The sequence below is a fragment of the Sinocyclocheilus rhinocerous genome, unplaced genomic scaffold (assembly GCF_001515625.1).
Source record: "Sinocyclocheilus rhinocerous isolate Xijiao unplaced genomic scaffold, SAMN03320098_v1.1 scaffold1401, whole genome shotgun sequence".
Lineage (NCBI taxonomy): Eukaryota > Metazoa > Chordata > Actinopteri > Cypriniformes > Cyprinidae > Sinocyclocheilus > Sinocyclocheilus rhinocerous.
In genome coordinates, this window is record NW_015637536.1 from 144793 (window position 1) to 157480 (window position 12688).

General features: G+C 38.6%; 1 protein-coding gene across 1 annotated transcript in view; it reads left to right on the forward strand.

Annotated features, from left to right (window-relative positions):
- The first annotated feature begins 2608 nt into the window (after nt 1-2608).
- Nucleotides 2609-12688, forward strand: part of ptprbl (protein tyrosine phosphatase receptor type B, like) — a 36264-nt gene continuing 26184 nt past the window's right edge. Inside the window, exons 1-5 of the mRNA XM_016563968.1 lie at nt 2609-2676; nt 4245-4646; nt 5529-6481; nt 7226-7493; nt 12372-12635. Of these exons, the coding sequence (XP_016419454.1) occupies nt 2625-2676; nt 4245-4646; nt 5529-6481; nt 7226-7493; nt 12372-12635 (1939 nt within the window). The 5' untranslated portion in view covers nt 2609-2624. The remainder of the gene's footprint in view (nt 2677-4244; nt 4647-5528; nt 6482-7225; nt 7494-12371; nt 12636-12688) is intronic.

Genomic DNA, 12688 nt, shown 5'->3' on the forward strand with positions numbered 1-12688 from the left:
TTTTACAGTAGCCCTTACCGCAATTTCATTTTACAGTATGATGGCCTTTCTGCAATTTCATTTTACAGTACTATATCCTTATATCCTTACTGTAACTTAGTTTTACAGTATAATAATATTACAGTAATTTTACTGTAATTTATTTTACACTATTTATTTTATAAAACCTTAGATGAATCCCATTGAATTTAATAAATTCCAAATAAGTGACCTGATCCATGTACAACAGTATATTTTTTATTCACTGTCACTATTAAATACATCCATTACTTACTTATTTATTGTGCTTTATTCTGGAACATTACAAAAAAATAAATAAATAGAGAACTGGATTCATAACAACAAATCAAAGCAGAGATCATGACAATATTGCAACAAAAAGAAATATGGCAACAAGCATCCTAGTTGGTTGGTGCTGCATGGCCTCCATAACCACTGACAGCTGATCTGAAACAAAACAGAGGGGAAATGTGTGAGAAATGGTCATGAGTTTATCTCATCTAAATTTGTTCATGGACAGACAAGGTAACAACTCTTTCTTGAATTAATTGATTATAATTTTACTTGAATATATTTTTTTCCCTCTGGTATATGCACTGGCGCGCGACATATAGGCCTAGCCTATAACTAACAGTAAAAAAGTCAAAAAATAATTGTTCGTGTAAATACTACACATCTATACTGGGAAAACTGGCAGCTGACGTCTGGCAATTCACTCAGAGGGGAAGTCCGTTATGCGCGCACCCGACACAAGCCTCAGTGTCACACTCGGGACAAGGAGGCAAACAGGCAGAGTATTTCAAAGGATTAGTGTTTATTTAACACAACGGAGAAAATGCTTCCAACAGAAAGGAATCAACTTAGAATAACTGGAAGCTGAGAACACAAGCTTATCTAGGGTCGAATACAAGTTCCTTGGTCGAGAGCAGAAGAATCCTAGGCTTTAGGCAGGCAGGCAGGAGAGGAACCCGAGTTGAGATGCTTGTAACCTCGAGACCAGCCGATGAGTGACTGAGGTGAGTGTGTATTTGACTGGTGTGGTAAGTGGGTGCAGGTGTCCGTGATTAGTAATCGGGTGATTGTGAGCGGGTGTAGGAGGCTGATTCGGCTGGTGAGGCAGGTGTTTCCGTGACACTCAGTTTATATAACCTCTGCCAGGTTGTTGCGCAGGCTTTGAGCGCGAATAAAATTTAAATTTTGTGGGGTGTAAGCAAAGTTTATATATTTTATTTTTTAATCATTTTAAAAATGCATTTATTTCACCACACTTGTGCTTACCCAGACATTATATTGAGAATGCAGATTCATGTTTTTCATCTGCAGAACAATTTACAGTAGCACTACTGCTTTTGAGCAAACAGTAAAGTACCGCAAATTCCCATATACAGTAAATTACTGTAAATGGCATTAAAATACCCATAATTCAGTGCATATTACAGTAGTTAACCGTAAAACATATATATGGTAGTTTACTGGGCTTTTTTGCGGTAAGTAACTGTAAAATTACAGCAAAGTCTAACAGTGTGGCTCACTTTCTTTTCTCTTTTCCCACTTTTCTGCAGTCCGCACCAGTTTTATAGTGCTGCCTCTTCATTTTCAAACATTAACACACGTGACTGAATCTTTATCAAAGTCATTATTACCGAGCATTACTGGCTGAACCCTGACTGGGGGGCCCCTGGTGGCCACGGGACCCTATGCAACTGCTTACATCACTTATTAGGTCGGGCCGGCTCTGGTCGATAGTGTCAAACGCAGCGCTAAGATCCAGTAGCACTAATAGAGAAATACAACCACGATCAGATGATAAGAGCAGGTCATTTGTAACTCTGATGAGAGCAGAGTTAACAAATAAGGTAAAATGTTGTTTTTTTTTTATTTCCTTTAATCATGTCTTTTGTTGCACAAATAAACCAGGAAAGCCACTGATGCTCGCTCAAAAACAACCCAACTTAAACAATCCAGCTTTTTTCTGGTATCAAAAAATTGTGCCCTTATAACCCTGGGACATAGTTAAATAGAGCATAATATTAGCTTTCAAAGTTATTGCATGTAATTAATTAAATATATTTAATGCTGTTTGATGCATTTCATTTGGCCCTGCCCTGACAACAAAGCAAAGTTTCTGGGTGTTGTGATGTGCCACAAAGACCCCGGTGAGGAGTGGACGACGTCCTGCAGTGAGGGTGTGTTCAGTGATTTTACTTCCTGATGGACTCTTACTCAATGAAGGACTGGCATTCAGTAATAGAGATCCCAAATGACCTGAAGATCTTCTTATAGGCCTTCTAGAAATCTGGGCATGCCTTGAACTGTAATGAACTTTCTTAATCTTGTATAGTGTTTCAAACATGCTAAGCAAACTAGTTACCTACACACAGATGGAACTACATATCACAGCAATACCAATATTACAAAAATCAGTAGTATATATATGAGTGTATTGATTTAGCCATGGCTAGCCTCTGAGGTGTTTGCGTGTAAGGATCACTGTACTGTCGCTAGCCTCACACTGTTGAATAGAAGGAAACGGCGGTCAGTGACTTTTCCTTCCCTTGAAAGAGAATTTCCTCCTGAGCGCTCAAACTCTCATTTGAGTTCAGAGAAACCTACAAACCAGTAACATGGACATGCTCTTTCTCGTCTTATTAACACTGGAGCGTTTTTATGCATTAAGTGAGTATTAATATTATGATTATTTACTGCCTTTCCTATCTTGTTGAATTGTTGGTTAGGGACGATCTGAGCAAAAACCTGAGTTATATGAACTGTTATTGGAACTATAGCAGGTTCGCTGAACTGATCAAATATGTATTCATAACCATTCAGAATACATTTTATTAATACCATTATCAGTATATGCATTCATAAGATTAATAACAGGATTAAATTCATTGTTATTATGTATATTACAAATGTTCATGTTTTTTTTATTTTGGATGTTTTGTTATATTATTTTATTGAGTGTTCATTACTGATCCATTTAGCATTATATAATGTATGTTAATAACGGTGTATATTATAATGTATGATAAATGGTTATTTTAAACTTTCACTTTCAACACAAAGAAGCTTCATCTATCAGTCCTTTTAACATTGATTATAAAACTTTCACTTTCACTGATTAATACAAATAGCTAACACTAATTGTCATTTGCGAGCTTTTTTGGCTGTGTTATTTTGTGAGTGTGTATCAGTGAGGCGACTTATCTTGCATCGAGACGAGACCATGTGCCTCCCTGAAGACTTTCTGACTTCTACTGTGGCCTGCGATCCTTCAGATGCTGCAAAACAGATTGTATTGGTTTTCACTCACTCATTTCTAATGTGTCTGAAAAAATCCAGAAACGAGTTACAGCTTTCTCCACCCATACATCAGGTCCTATATTGGCTGTTGAAGTGAAGTGTGAAATTATCATGAGTGGAGTTTATGAAAAGACTTTCTCACCTTAGACTTTCTTTACCATAAAGTGGCCAAAAGTCTTGCTTCAAAATAAAGAAACTATCTTCGCAAGTCCAAAGAAACCATGACAATCCTACTCAGTGTTCTTATTCAGAGATATTGATTGTAATGTCTGATCTGTATGTTATTATTGTTAATAACGGTGTATATTATAAAGTATGATAAATGGTTATTTTAAACTTTCACTTTCAACACAAAGAAGCTTCATCTATCAGTCCTTTTAACATTGATTATAAAACTGATTTCACTGATTAATACAAATAGCTAACACTAATTGTCATTTGCGAGCTTTTTTGGCTGTGTTATTTTGTGAGTGTGTATCAGTGAGGCGACAAACTTATCTTGCATCGAGACGAGACCATGTGCCTCCCTGAAGACTTTCTGACTTCTACTGTGGCCTGCGATCCTTCAGATGCTGCAAAACAGATTGTATTGGTTTTCACTCACTCATTTCTAATGTGTCTGAAAAAATCCAGAAACGAGTTACAGCTTTCTCCACCCATACATCAGGTCCTATATTGGCTGTTGAAGTGAAGTGTGAAATTATCATGAGTGGAGTTTATGAAAAGACTTTCTCACCTTAGACTTTCTTTACCATAAAGTGGCCAAAAGTCTTGCTTCAAAATAAAGAAACTATCTTCGCAAGTCCAAAGAAACCATGACAATCCTACTCAGTGTTCTTATTCAGAGATATTGATTGTAATGTCTGATCTGTATGTTATTATCAGATTACTCTGATCATCAAACTAACCCGTGCAAACAACTATTTCTTTTCCGCTAGGTGGTTTTCTGATCGCACACACTAATAAAGGGGTATGTCTGAGCACACACAAGAGTATGGTGGTCCTGAGGAAGTGTGATGAGAGTGACCCGTCTCAGCAGTGGATCTGGACCAGCAGCATGAGACTCAATCACACACTTATGTCCAGATGTCTGTGGGTCAATCAGAGCACCAACATCCCGCACCACACTCGCCTGGTCAAACTCAGGGACTGCGATACTGCACCGGCATGGAAGTGCTACAACCACCGAGGGATCTTTGGATTGGCAGAGATGCCGATGTTCCTGAAAAAACAGGGTGAACGGGCTGTTGTCTGCTTTGAGCAAAGGAATTCAAACTGGTCCATGATCACGATGGACTCTGAGGGGAGACCGGTGTCCAAGTCTCTCTGCCCTGCCACAGGTCAGCTGACTGTCTAGCCATCACATAAATGTCCACTTACATCTGTCTTGGCAATTAGCCTTTGGGTTGATTTGATTGGCATTAGTGAATAGGCCTACAATATAATACAGTACAGTATTAGACTACGATATGTATGCTTATCTATCATGATTTAAAACATTAGTAGAAAAATATGTCTCAAACATGTAGTCTAATTGGTCTAATACTTAGACCAAAATATCAATGTACAAAGAAACATATTTGAATGTTATGCAATCATTTCAAATTACTGTAGCTAGTTACAGTAAGTAACATGGCTTGTGATGTCAGGATCATTTATGAAACTTTGGTCTTAACTACAAATCATCAATAAGCGATCAAGTTGAATCGACTGAGCACAGGTGCATTACGGGCTTCAAGGAGTGATGCATCATTGAGGTTACAGTACCTTAATGAACGCACAATATACAGTACAAGTATTATAATCTATGTATTTATGCTGTTATTCATATTATTAAACCACATCTAGTTTTCAACAAGTTCATAGGGAAAAATGTGCCTCTCCCTACATTTTTGCAAAACTGTGTACATACAATTCACTGCTTTGCATTTGTGGCAGTAAAACACCAACAGCTTTGTTGGAGCCACTTTTAGCATCACTTACTGGACATGTCACTTTGAAAGTGTTGTGAAACATGCAAGAAGCAACATAACATTATTTTGTAGAACTGTTGTGACTTCCTTGTTGTCCAGGTGAGCCTGGGTTGCCAGTTTTGCACCATTATAAAGCACTCATGATAAAAAAGCCATCTAAAAAATGCACAACAGTTTATTTTCGAAATGCACTTGCAGTGAAAACACATCATGCTGCATAAAGGTAACATCAGTCTTTTTTTTCAACAGGCCCGTCCACAGTTTCAACAATGACACAGTTTCCAATGAAACAGGTTTCCGTTTTTTCCACAGGGGAAATGACCACGCTAACAGTCCCTGCCATTATTCAAAGCAGAGCGGTGACCCACCACAGTAACACAGTCAGAAGCAGAACTAAACGCACTGCTACCACTGCTCTTGGTGATCTGATAACATTTACTGCCAAAACAGACTTTAAGGAGAACTACACTCAAACGCTTGAGACAGAATCACCCTACGAGATGAGTGATGTTACAGATGTGTCCTCCACCGCTTTGATGGTAACGGGAACTCCTCATGTACCTCAGAATTTCACCCAGAATAGAGTTGACATGACAGAGATGACCTCAGATGTTATGGAGCAGACCCATTACCCTCTGACTTCTCAGACAGAGTTAACTATCTCCACAACAGACGCTGAGCCTTCAGGTTCTTCTAATGTGAGCACTGAAACTCAGACCACTTTAGACTTTCATACAGGACCGTCTGAAGCTAACAGCAGTGATGTAGATCCTACACTGACTGAGAGTTCAACCAGTAGTGTCCCAGTGTCAAACACAGATGGGGCATGGACAAATGCCACAACCAAAAGCTCAACCACGACAAAGATCATCAAAGATGTTCAGACTATGTTGCCATTTAAAACCAGAACGACCCGAGCAATTACTGAAGTGCTTCCTAATACAGATACTAGAGCTACTCCAAATACAGCCACCAGTTCTGCTAAAACTAGAGCAAGTGCAACAACCACCCTTACAGCCCCGTACACATCTACACCTGCCCCGGACACAGACGCGTTCACATCAGCTACTTACACAACTACTGTGGCTCCAGCTACAACTGTAGAAACAACCACAACCACCATCACCACCACTGCTGCTCCGAGCACAAGAACCTCGCCTCCACCATCTACCGTCACTCCTACCATTGCTTCCACAGCAAAGGTGAGCAATCAAATGGTACCTATATTCTCACAGATTTGAAGTTTTGCTATGATATATCTGCTTACAGTCTTGTCTAATGCTGTCAAGAATTTCTGCAAATGCAACAGCTAACATGATTCAGACAAATTCAGTAAAGCAAGTTTTCAGGTAGTTTTGACATTTGGAAAATCAGCAAATGCACCATCAAAGGACAAGGTACAAACGTTCTGATGTCTACTTTGCTACCAAATGTTGGCCACAAAATGTACAAGCTCTAATTTGGATGGCTGGTTACTACATAACTTCAGTAGAAACCCTTGAGATTGTCTCGTACCTGTAAGAAACTGCAGGACAATTAGTGCTGCCGTTCACACGAGTCACGTCAGTGCACCTCTCAACATGTTTACATTTACATTTATGCTTTTGGCTGGCACTTTTATCCCAAGTGACTTACATTGCATTCATTTGCACTTTATCAGTTCATGCATTCCCTGGGACTCGAACACATGGCCTTGGCATTGCATCACCATGCTGCACTGTTTAAACCACACCACTAATATTAAGAAATTACAGTGAACACATAACATCAGCCGCTCAGTCTCAATTTAGAAATAGGCCATTTATGACAAATACTTGGGGCTTTGCAAACATTTGACATAAATCATTGCCATTTGACATTTTGTCTTAAGGAAATTAGTTGATTTTTATACTACTGGTCAATATCAGTTCCTCTTTAACTTTCTGTTGTATATTTCTTGTTTGTAGTTTACAACGACGGAGGCTGTCAGGTGTCTGGTGAATGTGACTGCAGAGAGTATTAATATGGATTATTGTGTGTTTAATTTCACAACACCTGGAAAATCCTGTAGCTTCATTATGAATGATACTTCTCACTTCACAAGATGTTCTGAAGATATCAAGCGTCCCAACCATTATACATGCCTGATGATGGGTTTGACTCCCGGTGCTACCTATTTGTTTGGAATAATGTCTGAGATAGATGGCATACACTTAAACGTTACAGTTCAAACTGGTAAGTCCTCTTACATTTCTTCATAGCTTTAGTTTTCTGAATCTGAACCCTTGAACAGAAGTGTCATGAACCAGAGGAGGGCTCTCGTGTTCTCTATTTAAATAGAGAATATTTTACACAATAGCATGCAGTGATTTATGGTTGCTTTGTACCATTCTTCTTGTTCACATTGATATGGTGGAACACATTGTTCTGACAGATTTGATAAAGCACCTGCATTCACACAGATTCCAGAGGATGTATCTGTGAACGGCTGTAGGCATGCTGTATATAAGTGTTTTTCACTGAAGTCTTGGCAGCCGCGCTGAACACTGTGTTCATAAGAGCCATCACTGACCCTCTCTGACTCTCATTTCCTTATCATGGGCATCTTTGGGCTGTAAAGATGAATTAACTTTTTTTCTCTTCTGTCAGACTTATGTCAGACTTATATTATTATGCTTAAACTTTTTTGCTAATGTTACATGTTACTCAAAAAAGTAATTAATTGCTAGTGGTTTCTAAATCCTCCAAGCAGAATTCCTTTAGCTGTGTTTATTGGAGGGGTTTCTTTCATGTACAGCCCACTTCAAGTCCCCCCGATACACAGCATTTCAACCTGATAGAGATCTGGACTTTGACTTGGCCATTCCAGAACCCTTAATTACTTTCTTCTAGATCATTGCTCTATGGATCTGCTGGTTCATCTTACATTTTTTCCTGATGCCGTCACGTTCTCCTCAGGCATCTTTTTGTATGATATGAAATTCTTAGTTGACTTTATGATGGGAACCACTGTAGTGTTTGGCTTTTGCCAAACATGATGTTTGGAACTGTGGGCAAACGACTCAACCTTTGACTCATTTGTCCAGGACACATTGTTCCAGAATTCCTGTTCCACATGTAGGAAAACTTCAGTCATGCCTTGACTTTCTTTTTCAAGACCAGAAGCTTCTTCCTTGCTGTCCTCCCTTGTAGACCCAATTTGTGGAGTTTTTAATGGTTGACTGGTGCACGTTCACGTTGACTGTTGCTAGAGCTGCCTACAGATCCCTCAATGACACCCCGAGGCTCTTGGAAGGAATCTTGATGGGATGAGCCCCATTATCACTGACCTGAAACCATGGAAAAGACTTTCTTCTGAGACATTCCAGCAGATTTTTGGAGATCTTCGAAATCTTGGCATGATGGTACCATGTACTTCAAAGCTTATGACCAAACTAGCCCAATTTATTGAGGTTTATATAATGTGTGGCCCTCCTCGTTATTGATTTTTAACTTATTGCACTTGTTGCATTAATTGCAAATTAGCTCTATGAAGCATTTTAAAACCTGTGGATATACTGAATGTTTTATACATGCTGAGTTACTGTAGTTTTTCGGTAATGCTTTAGATTGCAGCCAGCAATTTACAGCGTTAGTAAACCGAATTTACAGCATACTTTTTCGTAATAATAGTGTACCTGTACAGTGCGTACATGTAGGTCTACGGTAACAATATGCAAAGTTTGGGGAATAAAAGTGTAACAACATGTAAAATTACAAATGATTAAGTATTTTGAAATTAAGGGGTACCTATTCTAATATTACGTGGTATGTATGACTTACTATGCTAAACAACAATCTTACGTCTGGGAGCAATTTAGCAAGAACATACACTTTTTGTGATAATACATTGGCATTATATTATACATACAGGCCTAGGTGTTTATAACCACATATTCTATTAGTACAGGATACATGATGGAGATTACTAAACAACAAAACTGGAAATCTAGGGAAATTAGTTAATGAGTTTCTGCTTTGATTTATAATTTACCATATAGTCTACTTACCTTACAGAAGTATTGAGTCGATCTCAGCTACGGGTCAGGCCAGCAATCCCTCACTCTCCAACTTCCCAACACCACTATTACAAATTACATTCTTCTGATGTTCAGTTTGCATGACACTGTATACCATCAAGGTGCAATGCAGCTTAAAACAAGCTTACCTCTTTTCAGCTGTTCACAGAAAATAAAATACATGATACAGCACTTCTCAGTGTACTCACATCTCAGTGTATATATATACACTGTATAATTGATATGTTTTTTTATAGCAAAAAAGTAGAGGATTTAATTTGGTCATCAAACAAAATAAATTAAAACTATTGCAACATTTTTGCAACAACTCTGTAATTACTGTGCAAATATACCCTTGTTCTGTGTTTGTCTGAAGTGTTACCACCTTGTTCCATGTAGTTACTGGGTAAGTACAACAAATTGCTCCTAAACGATTGTTGTGTAGTACAGTAGGTAATACGTACATACATACCAGGTAATATCTCCATCATGCCAAGTTTTTCTAACCCAACATGGTAGGCTGTTTTATTTAACTCAAGTTTTGTTCGAAAATTACTATACTACTGGGTTTAAATGAACCAAGTGAGTTTTTAAATTAAAATCACACAGAATATGACAACCGTAACAACACAGGCAACAGGTAAAAATCAAAAGGCAAAAATTTATTACACCAGAAACTGACAAAAATATAACCATGTAAAGTGCAGAAAAAAACAACTCCATAGTTACATAGCTTATAGCTACATTTAAACCAAATTGCTTTTGAAAATTTTAATACTGAATAACTGATGTTTAAGTACAAAGTTGAGAAGTTATTTTGTTCATGTTTCCACTGACGAAAAAACGAACACTACGGCCAAACCATAATGACGGCATGAAACACACAGCCTAAAAGCCTGTAATAAACAGTGAAAGTCAGGAATAAACTGTGTATTTGATCAAATCGACAGTCTGTTTAAAGCGTTTTTATCCACTCTTCTCTAGCACCATTTCAGCTTGTTCAGTTACCGGAGTCGTACCGAAATCTGAAGGTGCGCGTTCACGACATATCGTAGTTACCGTGATTACCAGATACCAACTTGTAAAAAGCGTTCATGTCCTCGTAGAACTTGTAATTACAACTTGTTTTCTGAGCTACAGCTTGTACCACCTGACCACCTCAGATTCATTAGGCACTATGTTTATTGATAGTGCTATAGTTCTGAGTCCAAGGGTGTGAACAGCTCCAAGTAGAACGTCACGTGTTGTCTCGAAATCACATTGCGTAATTACAACATTGCGTGAATGCAGCATGACTCATAGATATGTATAGGTAGATTCCTCATTACCAACTGTTTCTATGGACCGCTATACGTAAGCCGTCCGCCATATTGGAATGTCAACGCCGGTCCGTGAATATCGGAGAGCAATGCCGGTGAATCTGCACTGCAACTGTAGTTATACGCATGTATGAATAATATATATCTTCAGTAGACTTCAGAACATGCTTTTGCTAAACTAACACAATACAACAAGATGAAGCCGTTAGCAAACAAGGCATTTGAAAGGTACTTTAGTTTAAAAACCTGTAATATTGAGTTAATAGATATTAAAAACACAAACCAACACATTCTTACCTGTGAAAGTTCATCCAGTTTCTTCAGGAATTTAAATTTAGGTCGTTTCTACAACCAGATGCTGCGCAATGTTGTTGCATCTGGAAACTCATTGATTTTTATTGTGAGTGACGACTTAAAGTGTGTTCAAGCCATATCGTAATTACCGTGATTACAAGGTACCAACTTGTAAAAAGTGTTCACATCCTTGTAGAACTCATAATTACAACTTGTGAACTGGGAATTTTCTGAGCTACGACTTGTACCACTACCACCTGACCACCTCAGATTCATTAGGCGCTATGTTTAGGCATTGATAGTGCGATAGTTTCAAGTCCAAGGGTGTGATCAGCTCCAAGTAGAATGTCACGCGTTGTCTCGAAATCACAGTAATTACGACATGGCGATGCAGTATTACGCTGTAAATTGTGGTCTGTAATCTGAAGCATAACCAGGTTTTTCAGACAGGGACAAAGGCTCAGGGTACAGGTTCATAAGTGGGGCAGGACCTTGGTGAAACTGGGTGGCGCTGAGTTCTGAGCCTCCCTTTCCTGTATCCTTTTCCTTGTATTTGCTCATTTTAAAGACTGTAACATATAGCTGAACCATACAATAACTGCAGTTCCCAACAATGACTACAGCATGAAATCAAGATAATCGTTTCTTTAATGTTTACTGTGTTATATGTAATATTGTTGCTGGGTTGGTGAGTGGTTCAGGGTCGTGTGGTATTAACATGGAGATCGTTGTTGCTGTGGTTTGTATGGTTAGGTTAAACCATCAGTGGAGAATCTCTCTACAGTATTGTCTGACAGAAAAATGTGTCTGGGAATGGCAATCAGTCCCATTTTGTTATCTAAATGAACATTGTATAAGTAAGCAACTAATTTTTTAAATGTTCTTTCACCAAACAGTTTGATAAGTCCTGCTTTAAAGCAGAGTGTGACAGTATGAGTTTAATCATCTCTGAGTTAATGTGAGCTCATTTTACACTGGTAAAGTCATCATGTTCCACAGGACACAGAAACACCTCTAACCAACAGCAGGTTTTACTCCTAACAAAAGGCCAACAGCTTTTTTATCGTTATTTCCAGGATATTTTCAGCTCGCCTCCTCCCTTCCTGCTTTACCAGACTACCCGCCTACATATCCTGTCTTTTACTGCCAGTTACCCATGATGCACACACACTTATGCATCATCACATACTCACTCTTCAGTTGAGTGTTTTCAGAAAACACTAATGTTGAGATTGTGAGATGATGGTGAATATATCACCACTGGCAACTGGGTTCATTCTGTCATTATTTAGTCACCTTCATGTCGTTCCAAACCTGTATCTTCGTTGTAAAATGTGAGTTTTTATTCCTTTATGTCACTAAATGTAATGAACTTCTAAACACAAAATGAATCTAATGTAAAAAGTTGAGTATATTTAATGACACGTTTGTCATTCCTGCAGCTCCTGCTCCCGTCACATCATTGACTCTCCAGAGCAACGGCAGTCAGGACTCTCTTAAAGCCGCCTGGATTCCTGCTGTCGGATACGTGGATTCCTACGAGCTCTCTCTGTCACCCTCCATCTCTTCAGAACGGGACCTTACCCTACCTCCAAATACAACTCATTGGGTTTTGAGAGGCTTGACACCTGGAAAAACTTATCAAGTTTTAGTGAAGACGAAGAGAGGAGAACTAACAGCTGAGACCAGGACAATAGGGAGAACAGGCAAGAACTATGACAAATCTTACATATTTGTACCTTATTTACCCCTAAATGCC